This window comes from Scatophagus argus, chromosome 11 (assembly GCF_020382885.2).
Source record: "Scatophagus argus isolate fScaArg1 chromosome 11, fScaArg1.pri, whole genome shotgun sequence".
NCBI lineage: Eukaryota > Metazoa > Chordata > Actinopteri > Scatophagidae > Scatophagus > Scatophagus argus.
This window is the reverse complement of record NC_058503.1, coordinates 422,506-439,371: the sequence shown is the minus strand read 5'-3', so window position 1 is coordinate 439,371 and position 16,866 is coordinate 422,506. Positions and strand designations below refer to the sequence as shown.

The 16,866-nt window shown below is 41.1% G+C and overlaps 1 protein-coding gene across 1 annotated transcript in view; it reads left to right on the top strand.

The window, feature by feature from the left end:
* itgb2 (integrin, beta 2) overlaps window positions 1-16,253 on the top strand; it is a 31,729-nt gene extending 15,476 nt beyond the window's left edge. Inside the window, exons 7-16 of the mRNA XM_046404139.1 lie at window positions 823-981; window positions 1,338-1,433; window positions 1,529-1,618; window positions 1,751-1,888; window positions 4,355-4,545; window positions 7,755-7,987; window positions 9,793-10,012; window positions 10,137-10,348; window positions 13,663-13,829; window positions 15,282-16,253. Of these exons, the coding sequence (XP_046260095.1) occupies window positions 823-981; window positions 1,338-1,433; window positions 1,529-1,618; window positions 1,751-1,888; window positions 4,355-4,545; window positions 7,755-7,987; window positions 9,793-10,012; window positions 10,137-10,348; window positions 13,663-13,829; window positions 15,282-15,347 (1,572 nt within the window). The 3' untranslated portion in view covers window positions 15,348-16,253. The remainder of the gene's footprint in view (window positions 1-822; window positions 982-1,337; window positions 1,434-1,528; window positions 1,619-1,750; window positions 1,889-4,354; window positions 4,546-7,754; window positions 7,988-9,792; window positions 10,013-10,136; window positions 10,349-13,662; window positions 13,830-15,281) is intronic.
* The last annotated feature ends 613 nt before the right edge of the window (window positions 16,254-16,866 follow it).

The following is a 16,866-nucleotide window of genomic DNA, read 5'->3' as shown; positions in this document are numbered from 1 at the left end:
TAGGTGTTTTGATTATTAGAAAATGATAAACCTAGAAAAAACCTTTGTTTAGCCCATTCATCAACAATACCATCAACAATATCATCAACCCTTCAACTCCTGACTTGTATGTTGTGAAATCCGTTTTTTGGACGTTGTAACCCTGGCCTTCCACAGTAAATAAATGAGGGAGAGAATCAGGATGTCCATTATACTTATAATGTCCCTCCACTCAAACGTCCATCCTTTCATCATTTTCTATACCACTTATCTGTCTGGGTTCACTTCAATGTAAAGTCTACAATGTCTTTCTCTGCTTGTGAATGAAAATATTCCCCTTTTCTGCTTACAGTGTTTAATATGTGTATAAAACACAACTTATTTGCATTGCCAAAATTATTTTGTAAAATATTGTAATTCTGCTTACATTATGTTCTACCTACAAACCTATGGAGGAAATATTTATTTCACATATCTGCAAAATATTCTTTTGGCAGCTGAAGTATTTTTATGGTTCTGTTTGCATAATTCAGGGCGTGGATAAGATTAGGGGTAGGTGGTGGTCATGGTTAAATATCAAAAGAGTCAATGCTGACTTGAAATGCAAAAAGAGGGCCTTTTTTTTTTCAAACCAAAAAACACAATCGAGCCTTAAGCAAGTTTCCTAGTTGTTTAAACCTAACAGGACATAAACACTGATCTCTGCGTTTTATACTGTTAACTTGTAAACATTTTTCATTACAGAAAAATATGAACACAGTGTTTTTTAAACAACAAGTTCCTTTTAACTTGGTCTTTGAAGTTTTCTTGCTCAAATGGCCCTGAGCATATATTATTGTTTAGGACAAAATAGGTTGGAGGAACAGCAGCACTCGGCTCATTGTGCTGACCACTGATGCTGGATTCCACATGGCTGGGGATGGAAAATTGGCTGGCATACTGGAACCCAATGATGAACTTTGCCACTTGGAAAACAGCCTTTACACCGAGAGCACTGCAATGGTATGTGTGGAATCACATAAGGCTACCAATAAATAAAAGTTTAAGTTCTGTGCTATATTATCATAAATTAAAGAGTATGGTCGTAACCTGTATTTGTGTCATGAGAAAACTTTTGTTGTGAACTGGGGCTACATAAATAAAGTTGAACTGAATTACAAATGATGCAAAAAAATTATAAAAAATAAAGCCCAGGTTGTAATGGAATGGAAGCATTGATCCTGAATTATTATTGCTGCTTTGATTCAGAAATAGCTTTTCTTGAAAACCTGCCGAGTTTTTGTTCACCTCAAAGGCACCTCAATGGAACTACCACAAGGGCATGAAGTTTTACTAATTTCACTGACTGCTGTATGCAGGACTACCCATCTGTTGGACAGCTAGCTATGCAGTTGGAAAAAAACAACATTCAGCCAATCTTTGCAGTGACAAAAAATGTAGAGACTGTGTACAAGGTAAATGATCTCTATTTCTTATTATTTATTTATTTATTTATAGAGGTCACGTTATATTCTTGCTCTGACTGGCTTTTCATTTTATCTTGTTTTAGCAACTCTCTAAAATGATTCCAAAATCAGAGGTGGAAGTTCTGTCATCAGATTCTAAAAATGTCGTTGAACTGATTAAAAGGGCCTATGATGTAAGTTGTCAATTCACTACTGACAAATTTAGCTATTTTTCTCCTATTCTGTGTGCACATGTATTTGTAAAACTGTGACCACAACATTTTTTCTCATTAGTTTGTGCTGTTTTTGTATATTTCTCATGCCAGAAATTGTCTTCAAAAGTAACTGTGACCCATGACAGCCTCCCTGACAATGTAAGGGTTGTCTACACCCCGAAATGTGCTCATGCAGGACCACCAGGGGGCAGTGAAGGGGTTTGTGATGAAGTACGAACGGGAGAGAAGGTCGGTTCTTTTTCAAACTTTTAATCACACAGTTCTTGTTACATCAATTTCAGGTTTTAACATTGGGTGTTCCATATGTTTGTGTTGTGATTCCCAGTAAAAAGTCATCAATCAATCATCAGTTTGCTTATCCTATGCTTATCCTTTTTCTGGCTGCACCAGTCTAAGTAAGGCTGTCCCCATAGTTTCCTGCCATTTTTTTCAGTATTTTATTTAGTTATTAAGTTTGTTAGTTGTTTGTAAATTGCTTTGCCATTATTGTGTTATAACTCATTTTGTGTCTTGTGCTCCTTTCTTTTCCAGTTATTTTAGGGGTGTTTTTTTGGGACCCCCTTGAAAATGAGAACATGCATCTTGAGGGGTTTATTTGTAATTTATGACATACCTAAAGTGCCTGCAAAAGGAGATGGCTTGAAAGCATACTAAATGCTAATCAATTAAATTCCTTGAACTACCTTTTGTCAATGCTACGGATTTGCCACCTCATCCCTTAGTCATTATTCAAAGGTCATGATCATGAGAGAGGGCTGGAATGTAGATTTACTGGTAAATCAAGGCTTAACAACCTCCACAACAGTCTGGTACAATTCAGGTGTTAATGCTAACTCATCAGCACAGCACAGATTCATCCAAGCCATTCAACTCAAAACCCTGCCAGTTCATGGTTCATGTTAGAGATTGTGGCCTGATGAAGCTAATAGAACCCCATCATCATCTCCAACAAGAAGAGAGTGCACTTTCCTTACTTTGATTGTGCCTTGAGTTTTTGTCAAAGGCAGAAAAAGTGATAAGGCACAACCTTGGCAGATCCCAGTACCAACTGAGGATGCTCTTTCCTTCCTGCTAATGCACAGGGAGCTCCCATACTCCCCCAATACACTGCAGAAGATACATGGATACATGATCGTTTTAAGACTTCTACATTGTCAAGAAGCAAGAGATTGAGATACTAAAATCAAGAACACAAACCTCTTCTTTGTTTCATGGTGATCAAGGACAATGCCTATACAAACTGGGCTGGTGGTTCTATTTTTATTTTTATTTGTTTATTTATTTTAAAGATGACTAGAGCAGTGACATGCAGTCAGGGTAGGTAGGCCTCACCATCATGAAGAAAAATATAATAAAATAGAATAAGTATTAATATTTTTCCACTGCCCTGCGCTATAATGCAATTTCGATGCGGTTCCGACAAGATTTGATCATTGTTACAGCCAGAATTGCAGAACTCCTGTATTTCCTGTTCAAATACAACGGAGTCAGGCAGCGCGGAGCCGTGCCCCCCTGGGCACGTCTTAATTGCCATAGTGTTCAGTGATGTATAGTGGTGCAGTGGTTAGCACTGTCGCCTCACAGCAAGAGGGTTCCAGGTTCAAATCCCGGTCTGGGCCTTCTATGTGGAGTTTGCATGTTCTCGCTGTGCCTGTGTGGGTTTTCTCCGGGTACTCCGGCTTCCTCCCACAATACCAAAAACATGCACATTAGGTTAACTGGCTACTCTAAATTGCCCCTAGGTGTGAGTGTGTGGTTGTTTGTCTTTGTGTGTTGGCCCTGCAATTGACTGGCGACCAGTCCAGGGTGTACCCTGCCTCTCGCCCGTAGTCAGCTGGGATAGGCTCCAGTTCCCCCGTGACCCTGACGGATAAGCGGTACAGTGAACCCTCGTTTATCGCGGGGGTTATGTTCCAAAAAGAACCCGCGATAGGCGAAATCCGTGAAGTAGTCAGCTTTATTTTTTCCAATTATTATACAATACAATACTGTACTATAGAATGAAACCAAAGATCAAAACCTGTTTTCAGGCCCAAGCATTTGTTTAAGACACAAAAATATAAATGTTTTCTTACAAATAACTACGATAGTTTTTAGAAATACTGTAAAATAATAATTTTAATAATCAATACGAGGTTGGACACATTGTGACTCACACGTATTTCACAGTCCCTCTGACTGTGCCTCTTCGTCCTGACTCCGCTATAGCGTCTTTTTCTACTGAAGGCTGTGGTGCAGGTGTCTTTTTCCGAGAGAAGAACATAGTTATGGGTAGTTGTTGGCGCTCTTTTTTCTTCTGGGCAAGAAGATTCTTATAAACAGACATGCCACCTTCGATTATATTATCAAAGAGTCCCATTCTTGTGCCGCTCGCTGAAGTTCAGTGGCGATTTTCACCGCTGCACGCGGTTGCCCACTGCCCCGGGTTTGCTGTGTGTGTGTGCATGTCACTTGGGTGGGTTAAACGCAGAGAACAAATTTTGTTGGAGTGAGTTCCCTCCAATGACAAAATATGTCACTTTAATCTTTCTGAAAACGAGGATTCATTAGGATTATATTCAGTCTGTAAAGAACGGAATACTGAATGTTAATACAAGAGAAATTAATGAATCAGGGTATTTAGTTTATATGTTTAAATCACTGTAAATGTCTTACACTTCTGTCTGACCACCCAACACTAACTGTCCACTCTAGATTGCCTTTGATGTCACTGTGACGGCGGACTCATGTATGAAGAACACGTCTTTCACTATCAGACCACTTGGCATTAAAGATACACTGACTGTGTCTTTATCTACAAACTGTGAGTGTGAATGTGATGACCCACAGGACAGTAGCCATCCACACTGCAAGGACAAGGGGAGAGTTAGCTGTGGTATTTGCAGGTAAGCCTTAAACCTTCCACATAATGAATGTGAGGCTTGAGCTTCTGTTGAGTTACAGTATCTTTTGGGTTCAAGGATTCAAGGAGCTTTATTGTCATTTCACACATGTAGAAACATGAGTTGGAACGAAATTAGTTTCCCTGGTCCCGGTATAAGCCCAATTACCTAACAAATGCAAATAAATATAAACAACGCTATATAAATATAAAAAGCAATCAGAATAAAAGATATAAACATCAGAATAAAGCTATCTAAACAGTACTGCGGTATTGTGCAAATGACAGAGTAGTGCAAATGACCGACAGAGTAGTGCAAATGACAGTAGTGCAATGAGATGAGTAGTTCAGAGTTCTGTGCAAATGTTCATGGGTGGTTGTCGGGAGGTGTGTGTGTGTGTGTGGCGGGGGTGTTGAGGTATGAGGTTGGCAGCAGGGGCTACAGATGTCCTCCAGAGTTCAACAGTCTCACAGCTTCTGGGAAGAAGCTGTTCCTCAGTCTGGTGATCCTGCTCTTAATGCTCCGCAGCTTCCTGCCTGAGGGGAGAGGGGCAAACAGTTTGTGTGAGGGGTGGGTGGGGTCCTTCATGATGCAGGAGGCCCTTTTCCTGCACCTGGAGGTGTAAATGTCTGTGGTGGTGGATAGACTGCGTCCCACAGTCTTCTGTGCAGCTTCTTCTCTGCTGCAGAGCAGCTGCCGTGCCACACGGTGATGCAGGAGCGCTGTCCCTCTGATGTACAGGGGAGGAAGGGGGAGATGTCTGCCCCTTCTGAAGTCCACGATCATCTCTTTGGTCTTTTTCACGTTGATGCAGAGGTTGTTCTCTCTGCACCAACCCTCCAGGCGTTCCACCTCCTGCCTGTAGTCGGCCTCGTCGCTGTTGGCGATGCGTCCAACCAAAGCTGTATCATCCGCAAACTTCACGATCAGGCAGCTCGGATGTTGTGCTGAGCAGTCGTGTGTTAGCAGGGTGAACAGGAGGGAGCTCAGCACACAGCCCTGGAGAGAGTCGGTGCTGAGGGTGATGGGGGAGGAGGAGATATCATGGATCTTCACTGTTTGCGGAAGTCCAGGACCCAATTGCAGAGGGTGGAGCTCAGACCGAGTGCACTGAGCTTGTGGATCAGTGTCTGTGGAATGATCGTATTGAAGGCAGATGTAAAATCCACGAAGAGAAGGCGGACATAGGAGTCTTGTGGGGATGATTGTAGCGGTCTTCAGACAGGTGGGGACCGCCGCCTGTTGGAGAGAGGTGTTGAAGATGTCCGTCAGTACCTCTGTGAGCTGATGTGCACAGCCCTTCAGCGCCCGCCCCAGGATATTATCAGGACCTGCAGCTTTGTGTGGGTTTATCCTCTGGAGGGTCCTCCTCACTTCTGCTGAGGTCACGCTGAGGGGCTCTTCATCAGGTGAGGGGGTGAGTCTGGTGCTGAGGGGGGTGTCCGGGTCCTCAAAGCGGGCGAAGAAGTTGTTGAGAGCTTCAGGCAGAGAGGGGTCCCTGGGGCATTGTGCATCTTTGGTGTTATAGTCTGTGATGCACTTAATGCCCCTCCACATGCTCCGTGGATCGTTGGATGCAAAGTGTCCCTGGATCTTCTGGGCATATGCGGTCTTGGCCCTCTTCACTCCTGCTGTCAGCTCTCGCCGCCCTGAGTGCCATTCTGTCACCTGACCTAAACGGTTTATTCAGTGTATTCAGTAATATATGTTTGGTATCCTTATGTGTATGTCTAAAATAAACAATGTTATTTATAGCTGCAGGTAGGAGGTTTCCGGCATAATTTGTTCAATTGTATAAAATGTTTATGTTTTCCTGACAAGCAAACTCAACTATATAGCACTTCAACAGATGGGGAAAGGCCATTTATAGCGGTTAGTGTTTGCCCTACACAATGTAACTGTAATGAGCTTCTGGGATGTGACTAAGTACCAGAGGTGTGTGTGTAAATTTTGTGCTTATTGTTAAACACAACCAGAAATGCTGGCCCATGAGAGACAAGAGAGGCGGCGCATGTAAACAAGGTGTTAGATAAGATAGATAGATAGATAGATACTTTATTGATCCCGAGGGAAATTCAAGAACAAGCTACAGTGCACAATCCATGTCTTAACAACATGTAGTGTTGGTTTCTTTGAAACATGGTTTTGAGCTTTTAATCATCATAACTAAGTCGCTTCAGTCACCCACACTTAATAATAATATATTGTAATACTATGTAAAAACAGTATTATAATAATAATAATATAAAAATGGGATGTTGTAAAAAAAATTATTGAAATACATTTTTGAGTATATTATACTGTTGCCTAACAGTAAGAGGCTCCCAGGTTTGAATCCTGGTCTGGAGATCCTTCTGTGCGGAGTTTGCATATTCTCCCTGTGCCTGTGTGGGCCTTTTCTGGGTACTAAGGCTACTGTAGCCTAGTCAGCTGGAATAGGAATAATTACAGCATGACTGTACAATGAGAGAGAACAAGATCTTAAACCTCCTCTATACAAAGGTGAAGGAGGCCTACAGATCTTCATACCTGCCGCCCACTTGGAGAGTAAGACTACAGCCTGATTCACCTTGTAGCCACCTACAAGCCACTGGTGATACAAATGTGTCTTGCACAAGGCCTGTGAAGGTTTGGTCTAAGGACACAGAGGAGATTCTCCAGCACTTTAAACACCACAGGCGGGGAGTCATTCCAGGAGGAGTATGGGGAGGACATTGAAGGACTCTTTTGTTGACTCCCCGCTCTTTTCTTTGTGGTGGTGTGCTGGGGTGGTGGCACAAAAGCTGGATAGGGCAACAGGCAAAACAAGTTAGTGAAGAAAACAAGCTCAGTGGTTGGTCTAGAGCTGGAGTCAGTGGCAGAGAGGAGGATCAGAGATAAGATCAGAGTCATTCTGGATCACCAACCTCACCCTGTGCATGACAAGCTGTGGTGGCTGGGTAGCTCCTTCAGCTACAGATTAATACCACCCCAGAGCAGGATAGAGCATTATATATACTAATTTGTGCCCACTGTAAGCAGACTGTTTAACAGCGGTGGATACCCCCCCACACTTATTTTGTCCTGAGATGCGATTGCAGGGGATTGCAAATTTCAAAAGAACTCAAAAGAGTGATTAAGATGTCTTACAGAAATTACTCAAGTCCAGTAAAAGTCTACAGCAACAACAAAGCGTCTATCATGCTATTTTTTTCTCTTTTTCACTTTTTCAGCTGCAAAGAAGGCTTTGTTGGTCAGTTCTGTGAGTGTTCCACTGGTGATAGAGATGAACGTGCCCTGAGAGCATCCTGTCAGAGAGAGAATGGTACAGAGTGTGAGGGTCGAGGAGACTGTGTGTGTGGCAGGTGCCAGTGCCACACCACTGAGAGTGGAAACAGCTACCATGGTGACTTCTGTGAATGTGATGATGAACACTGTGAGAAGTTTCAGAATAAACTATGTGGAGGTAAAGTTTCAGTCATTTTCAAAATGTTAAAGTGTTTTAGCAAAAGAAATAACTTTATCCATTACGGTTAGTACTTCCCACCAAAATACACTGTAAGACCTAACTAACTAACTGTATTTCTTCATAAAATATTTGCAAAGCCTTTCCTTAAATTTAAGTTCTATTCAAGTCAGTTTAATTCTTATACTGCCAAAAGACTCCAGGGTAATGGCAAGTTAGTAACATGCAATTAATGGGACATTAATGTGTACAGAAGTAAAGGGAGAGGAGAAATGAAATAAACCATCCGTGGGGCAGCCGTGGCCTAGAACGAAAAATTTGAGTGTGGTGGAGTGATAATGTCCCCACCTCCCATTAGCTGATGTGTCCTTGAGTAAAGCACTTAACCCCCAATATATGCTCCCCGGGCGCTCCTGTGTGTTTCACTGCATGTTGCATGTGTGTGTGTGTTCCAATCAGTGATGGGTTAAATGCAGAGAAGTAATTTTCCAGCTTGGGATTAAGAAAGTAACTTAAATTTAAATAATTATACAGTATATATATATGAAACAATGGAACATTCTTAAAAAGAAGGAATTAACTGGAAAGGTCAGCAGCACCAAAAGGTCTGAAAGACAACTAAAGTGAATGACTTTCAGAAGAATTCTGACATTGGTGAACAAAAACTCTTTCACAATGTCTAGCCAAGTCAAGAACACTCTTGAGGAGGTATGCCACTGTCAAAGTCTACAGCCAAGAGGCAGCTTCATGAATGTAAGCAGAGAGGCTTCACAACAAGGTGCAAACCACTGGTAACGCTCAAGAACAGAAAGGCCAGAAAACACCTAAAATAGTCTGCCCAGTTCTGGAATAAGATTCTTTGGACAGATGAAACCAGATTAAGCTGTACCAGAATGATGGGAAGAGAAAAGTATGGAGAATGAAAGAAACAGCTCATGATTCGTCAGACATGGTGGAGGCAGTGTTGTGGCATGGTATGGCTGGAACTAGGTTACTGGCTTATTGATGACCTGGCTGCTGATAAAAGTAGTAGGATAAATTCTTCAGGGCTATACTCTCTGTATACTCTCTGCTCAGATTCTGTCAAATGCTGAAGACTGATAGGACGTCGCTTCATATTGCAGATAGATAATGACCCAAAACATGCAGCAATAGCAACCCAAGACTTTCTCAAGGCAAAGTGGAAATGGACATACATAGGTGTATAGTATAGGTCCAATCACAGAACCTTGTGGAACTCCAACACTGACTTTGGCGTGTATGCAGGATTCATTGTTAACATGTACAAACTGAGATTGATCTGATAAATATGACCCTTTATGCAGTTCTGTTAATGCTAAGTAAATGTTCTGGTACTTGTAATAGAATATGATGGTAAATGGTATCAAATGCAGCACTGAGATCTAGGTCAAATAGGAATAAAGTTCATTGGGTTAGGTATTGGGTTGGGTTAGGGCACCTCAGCCTCTACTAATGGTAGGACAGAGTGTTGATTATCACTCCAACCCCCTCCCAAGTTTTTTCCTGCAGGTCAGGGAACAAACTGGCAACCCTCCGGTCACAAGCCACTTCTCCAACTTCTAGGCCATGGCTGCCCCCAAGACGTCAGCTAGCCCCTTTAACTATAAATCAGTCTTATTAGCTTAGCTCTGTTGGCTCTCTGCCATTCAGGCATTAATTCAAGAAGTTGCAAACCATCAGCTCAGAAGGAATGCAGGCTATGTAATGGTAGCCTGTACACTCATATGTGTAATTAAAAGCAAATATATGAGTACTCTAATTCTCTCCTTTCTCACCACTTGTAGGAAATGGCAAGTGCAACTGTGGCAGATGTGAATGCAATAATGGCTACGAGGGTTCAGCCTGTCAGTGCAAGGTGTCCGAGGAGGGCTGTCGTACACTTAACAACACTGTGTGCTATGGCAGGGGTACCTGCAAGTGTAACCGTTGTGACTGTAAGGAAGGATACCAACGTCCACGTTGCCAATTATGTGTGGGATGCCCTGACCCTTGTCAGACCAAACTGTAAGGAACCCCAATTTTTTCCTTCAAATTATTATTAAAGGTTTGCTTCACTAAAATACAAAAAGCATAATTTCCAGCATAAACTAATAAAGTATCTCCATTAATGAGTTTTAACTGTTTTCAGAAACTGCATTGAATGCCTTGGCTTTGAGTCAGGTCCCTTTAAAAAAAACTGTAGCGTGGCTTGTGGGAGCATTAATCACGCAATGGTAGATCAGTTCACCATATCAAGCAAGCAGTGCCAGCAGAAGGACACGGAGGGGTGCTGGATAAAATTCAAGCTGGACCAGTTAGTTGGAGAGGATAACTACAAGGCTGAAATTCTGCAAGCGAGAGGTAAGCTGCTGATGAAATACTGAAAGTTCTTCAGGGGTGGCAAACTTTTAAATCTGACAACAGCTTGATTGTTTCAGTGCAGTTTATAGTGATTAAGGTATTAGGAAACATTAAACAAGATGTTTTGAGGTTGTACAGAACAACAGTACTTTTAGCGAAATGCTAACATCAGTATGTTAACATGCTGACATTGACAATGCCAACATGCTAATGTTAAGCTAATGTTAAATTAGTGAACACTTCACAAAACGTGAAGCTCAATCTGATAGGAATGTTTTCAGTTTTGTGTGTATTTGAATGCTGGAGTGTTGGTGAGAAAGTTCGTGTTTGGAAAGTGTGCATCCTGGAGGAGTGATAATGCTGCTGTGTAAGCTGAACATTAGTACGTTGTAGTTTGGGGTTTAAAATGCAATGTAGGATTCACCCACTAGCACTACCACAACACGAGAAAGCTGTATCATCCATGATCAATTTATAAGGTGCTTTAATGATGTTGTAATGTTTACTTGACGATTCCTTATGAAAACCCCTTCTATATGAAAACAAGCTCCATTAAATTAGGAGTTTTGTAGAAATGTGCGGTTTCTTTGCATATAGTCTGATGTTTAGCTATACAACATAGCTGAACATCAGACTTATTATTGATGTTTAGAGGTTATGGTAGAGAAAGTGAGTTGATAGTGTAGGTGTTTATATGGCTGGTTGTTTATGGTTGGGTATCCATTTCTTGGGATTACTCCTGGAACAAGGCAGATGTGGTAGAGCAAGTGAACACACACACACACACACTAACTCATACACTGTGACACAGAGATACACATGCGCACAGATGAGTGTGATTTTCCTATCCACAACCGTGTAGATGCGCACACAGACGCACACTCGCACACATCTGCCAGACAGGAGTGTGCACATTCAGAATAATGCTTTTTCTGTTTAAAAGGTGTGTGTCAGTGTGTTCAGACAAATTCCTCCCAGTATTAAATTTCTGCTCAGGTGTTTTTAAGCTGTTGTCTGTGTGGCATTCCAGAATCTTATGAAAAAACTCTGGAATAAAAGGTTTATTAGGACAAAAAGTGCTAAAAACACGCAAAAACATAGCTTTTATTTACAGTTGATGCTCTGGGCAGCCATCTTGGTTTGTGAACTTGATGTCCTCTGACAACTGAGTTTACAAGTTGGAATTCCAAATCTGGGGGCTTTGTATTTGTCACTTCCTGCTTCGGAAGTCAGAAAACAACTCGGAAAACCACTTACTAGTACAAATCTAATGCTGTAAAAGTAATGCAAAACTTTTGATCGAAAAGGCCTTAAAAGTCTCAGCTTAAAACACATTCCATTATGTAGATTTATTACATGATCAATTAAAAAGTTGTGATAATATAAAAATTAAATCTAATGGGATTGTGCAGGAAACCCTAAACAGGTATTTAAGAATTTATTTGTTTTTGTGGCAAAAACATACTGAAAATGAATTTGAAGTCAAGGGATGTTGTAAGAATATCCAATCTAAGAGGAGTGTTAAAAAATATCAGAATCAGAATCAGAAAAGACTTTATTGCCCTGTAAGTGAAGAGGTTTCACATTACTAGGAATTTGTCTTGGTGATTGGTGCATACATAGAACATAACAGTAACATATAATTGAAGAATAAAATAAAATAAAAAATAAAAATAAAAATAAAATAGAGTAAGGTAACACAAAATAAAATAAGTGAAATAAAGTAGTTCAAAAGTAAGGTGCAGGGTGGAGTATAGTGCAAGTGGGTGAGGCAGATAGTGCAAATGAACAGCAGGTGAACAGTGAATGAGCAAAAAAAAAATATATATATATATGTATATATGGTTATGTTTACACGGATGAGCTGTTTGTCACTTCAGAATGCATTCCGCTTCTGTCTCCTGTGTACAAATTAAAAGATTATAATGTAGCTTTCATGAGGACCAGTAACAAAAAGCGACAATCAGCAAAAATAAACACTATCAGGTGGAAGAGGTCCTGGAGGAGCGCATTAGATGCAGTAAAAAGTATGTCCTGGTGCACTAGACAAATTGGCCTGAGAATTGACCTGGGTAGAGGCCGGTCAGCTGACAGACGTATGAGGCTCAGCGCAGCAGCTTTGTTCACACTGTCACAAAGCATCATGGATTCACCATCTGAGAATGGGTTTTATGTGACTCTGCCTTCCAACGCCTGTCCCATAAACCTCCACCTACATTCGCGATATAAAAGCAGGATTTTGTCACTTGTTCTGTTACACCAAGACGAGCAGACCAGAAGCTACTGCTAGCTTGTCTGGTTCTCCCCCAGTGGAAGAGGAGCAAGAACCACTAATAGCTAACACAGAGGATGCACTTAACCCGGCTTTTTGTCAAACTATTAAGGAAATAACGGCAAACATAACCAGGATACTTGATGAAAAGCTGGGACCATTATCCCAAACGCTACAGATTCATGCTCAGCAGCTGAAAAAATTTGAGGAGAACCAGGCAAGGGAACTGGGTGTTGTGATAACTGAGGAGATGTGGGAGGACATCTAGGATAATGCAAGGAAATAACAGTTTGTAACCGGACAAGAGCGATGCAACTTAAGACATAGTCTTAAGTTGACAAACTATGACAAACATAGTCAAATGTATCCTACAAAGAGTGAGTGGCACCAGCAATCAGGCTTTGGACCCAAATGCTCAGGAAGGAAACAGGCTTATGCTTCTCGCTCAAAGACCCAGTAAGAGACCACCGGAGTTCTGTGTAAGGGACCATAAAAAGCACAAACCCTCCGGAGACATATTCTCTTGATTTTTATTTTTAAACATGGCTCTTTTACATCATCATCATAATTCTCCAGAGTGCAGCATGACCGAGATAGACTTGTTTTTTAGCTCCAGCCATGCAGCTGTCTATTGAACAAAACCAGTATACAGAGGTTATGCCCTTATCAGCCCTCACTGACACAGGCCCCATTGGCCCATAGGCCCTTTTGTTGTCCCTGTTCCAATTTGTTTGAAAAACATTGCTGGCATCAAATTCAAAATAAGCATACTTGTGAATGATGTGGCAAAAGTACAAATGTCAAGGTGGTGTGGATGTAGGACGAATCTGAGAATCACTAACGTTACTAGGCTTCATTCTCGTACAATGATGTCAAATATGTCAAATTCCATGGTAATGTGTTGAGACTTTGCAGGCAGGACTAAATTGGTCAACTAATCATGAAGAAATCAAATCAAACTTGGGCCGCTGGGTGTCTACTGCTCTGCTGTTTTTGTTGTTGTTTTGTTGTTGTTGTTTTAAATTTGTCCCTCTTCCTCCAGAGTGTCCTGAACCACCCAATGTCAAAGCTATCATCGGAGGTTCCGTTGTAGCTGTTGCTCTCATTGGCATTGTGCTGCTGATGCTCATCAAGTTGTTGATCTACATGAAGGACCTGAAAGAGTTCAGGAAATTTGAAAATGAAAAGAAGAAATCCAAGTGGGCAGATGTGAGATGATTTAATTACATTTTTCATTGTCGTTGCTTACAAAAACAAATATAATTAGAAATAATCACAATCAACATTTTAAGAACTAAAGCTTTTGAGTTATTTTTCTTAGGTTCTATGTTCTTTGTTGCTAAATGCTGTGCAGAGAGGTGTGCAAATATAAAAATATAAAATATAAAATGTAATGTTTTTGTACTGTTTAGTTTCCCAGCTTAGTATAAGCAGCTTCCCAACATTGTTGTAATTACAACTGTAGGTGGAAGACTGATGTTCAGGGCTATTACAGGCTTCTAGCATGCGGTTTATGTGACATGATGAGATAACTGAGGCTGTGGAGGACAGGGTGGTGCACGGAATCAATTTCACCACAATGCTTAGGCAATGCAATCATATCAATTTAATACACACACAAAACCCTACACCGATTAAAATTAATGAATCACATAACTACAAACATAACTGTGTTTTTCTGCCACTTGAGGCAGGAGTGCTCCTCCAACCTGGAGGGGGCAGACCACCTTTTTCCGGTTGAGAACCATGGCCTCAGATTTGGAGGTGCTGATTCTCATCCCAGCCACTTCACACTTGGCTGCAAACCTCCCCAGCGCATGCTGAAGGTTATGGCTCAAGGAAGCCAACAGGACAACATTGTCCGCAAAAAGCAGAGATGGAATCCTGTGGTTCCCAAACCGGACACCCTCCGTCCCCTGGCAGCGCCTAGAAATCCTGTCCATGAACAGGACCGGTGACAAAGGGCAGCCCTGCCGGAGGCCAACATGCACTGGGAACAGGTCTGACTTACTGCTGGTGATGTGAACCAGACTCCTGCTCCAAGAGTACAGTGACCGCATGGCCCTTAGCAAAGAGACCCAGACCCCATACTCCCTGAGCACCTCCCACAGGACCCCACAGGGAACACGGTCGAATGTCTCCTCCAAGTCCACAAAAACACATGTGGACCAGTTAGACAAACTCCCATGAACCCTCAGGCACCCTGCGGAGGTTATAGAGCTGGTCCAGTGTTCCATGACCAGGGCCCAAACCATATTGTTCCTCCTGGATCCGAGGTTCGACTTTCGGACGAATTCTCCTCTTCAGTACCCTGGAATAAATTACAAATCCCCACTGCATTAATTAATTCAACCACTGGCCTAAGTCAATCCCACAAACAGTTTAGCTAAAATATACAATCATTAATTGCCTGGCTGGGCATAATATTTTATGTTATATTTTTATTGAAAACAATTTTAAAAAAGTTATTTTATATATCTTTGAACTTTGAGAATTTATTTGTAATGACAGTATGTCTGTTAAAAAGAAAAGTGTATAGTCGGCACTCATAACACAGGTATTTCACTTCCCAGCCTTGATTAGAGACCGGTCTTTGTTTGTGCCAGTCATCAAATGCAATTATGTGAGACTAACTAATCATGAGGCTTTCTCTGTTGCCAGGCTGACAACCCACTGTTCCAAAATGCCACCACCACTGTGACCAACCCGACCTTCACTGGAGAGTGAGAACTATTACGGCAGCACAGCATGTTCAGTAAATCAGTGTTGTATCACTTCTACATGTTAGAAGTTGTAATGCTTATGTAAAATGTGCGCAAGTCCATATCACAGATATATTTCTCAGCTCTAATTTTGTCATACTTTCTTTGTTACCATAGCTGCATTGTAATTGTTCACTTATTATTGCAATATATATCTATATATATCTATATATATAGATATATATATATAATATGGGACTTATAGAGGTGCAGCACGTATAGAATGTGCAGAATATAATTACTGGATGTTTGTACTGTTTTTAGTTATTACTATTTTCTGTTGATGTGGCACATACTCCTCCATTTGATTGCTAAAATGATTCCTTCTGGCCACTTTTAGAATTAATAGATTTACTTTATCATCTTTAAAGCACTTCTTTAGTTCAGTATCCAGTTACACTGCTGAATTGCTGTTCACATATGAAATAGGACACAGCATCTGATCCTCAGCCAGGGCTCTGCTGGCTGTCCCAGAGTTCTGGCTCAAGACCAAAGGTGACTAAGCTTTTGTAGTCATTTAATTACATCTCTGACACTCCCCGCCCTACAAGCTGAGGGCTGCAGAATCAGTCACATCTCCTAAAATACCTGTCTTTTCCCAAAAGCCTCTTATTAAAGTTAGCTATCATCATATTGCCAACATTTCTTTTATGTTAGTAGTACCTTTATTCCTGAGTTTTTGTTTATTGTTTATTTTTTCTATTTTAGTTGGTTGTTATTTGATGAAGCCCATATGTTTTAATACTTTTCAATCTTGTGAAGTACTTTATAGCTTTTCTGTATGACAGTTATTTTCTTCTCATCTTTGAAGTAGGCTAAAATTTCAAAGGACAAAAAATTACTGGCTTGAGGAAGGGGGCTATGCAAGGTTTTTTCAAGAATTTCCCTCCAGGGATTAATAAAGGAATTCTGATTCTGATTCTGATTCTGATTCTGATTCAGCAGGATCCTAATGGACAGCCTTCTAAACCTTTAGCAGGATTGCTAGGATTGTTTTGATTTGTATTTATGAGACCAGAGAAACTCCATATACACTCAGCTTCAACAGTTTCTTTTAGATTCTTTAACAGTTTACATGGTTTAAGTTTTTCTGTTTTAGTGGTACGAGGTCACAACAAGAGGTCTGGAATTTTGTATTTTTCCAGGGACTCAACAGATGACAGCGGAGAGATGTTCATGATATATTCACAATATGCTCATATGCATAATAAAATTTTCAGCCACTTCAGATATTAAGTTTTTTTCTTTAGTGAGTTCAGCATAAAACTGGGGTATGTGCTGAAGCCTGTCCCAGCTGACTACAGACGAGACCCTGGACTGCTTGCTAGTCAGTTGCAGGGCAGACAACCACACACACACCTAAGGACAATGTAGCTATGTGGGCATGCTTTTGGGATTGTGGGAGGAAGCCAGAGTACCCAGGGAAAACCCAGGCAGAGGAAGAACATGCAAACTCCACACAGAAGAGCCCAGACAGGGATTTG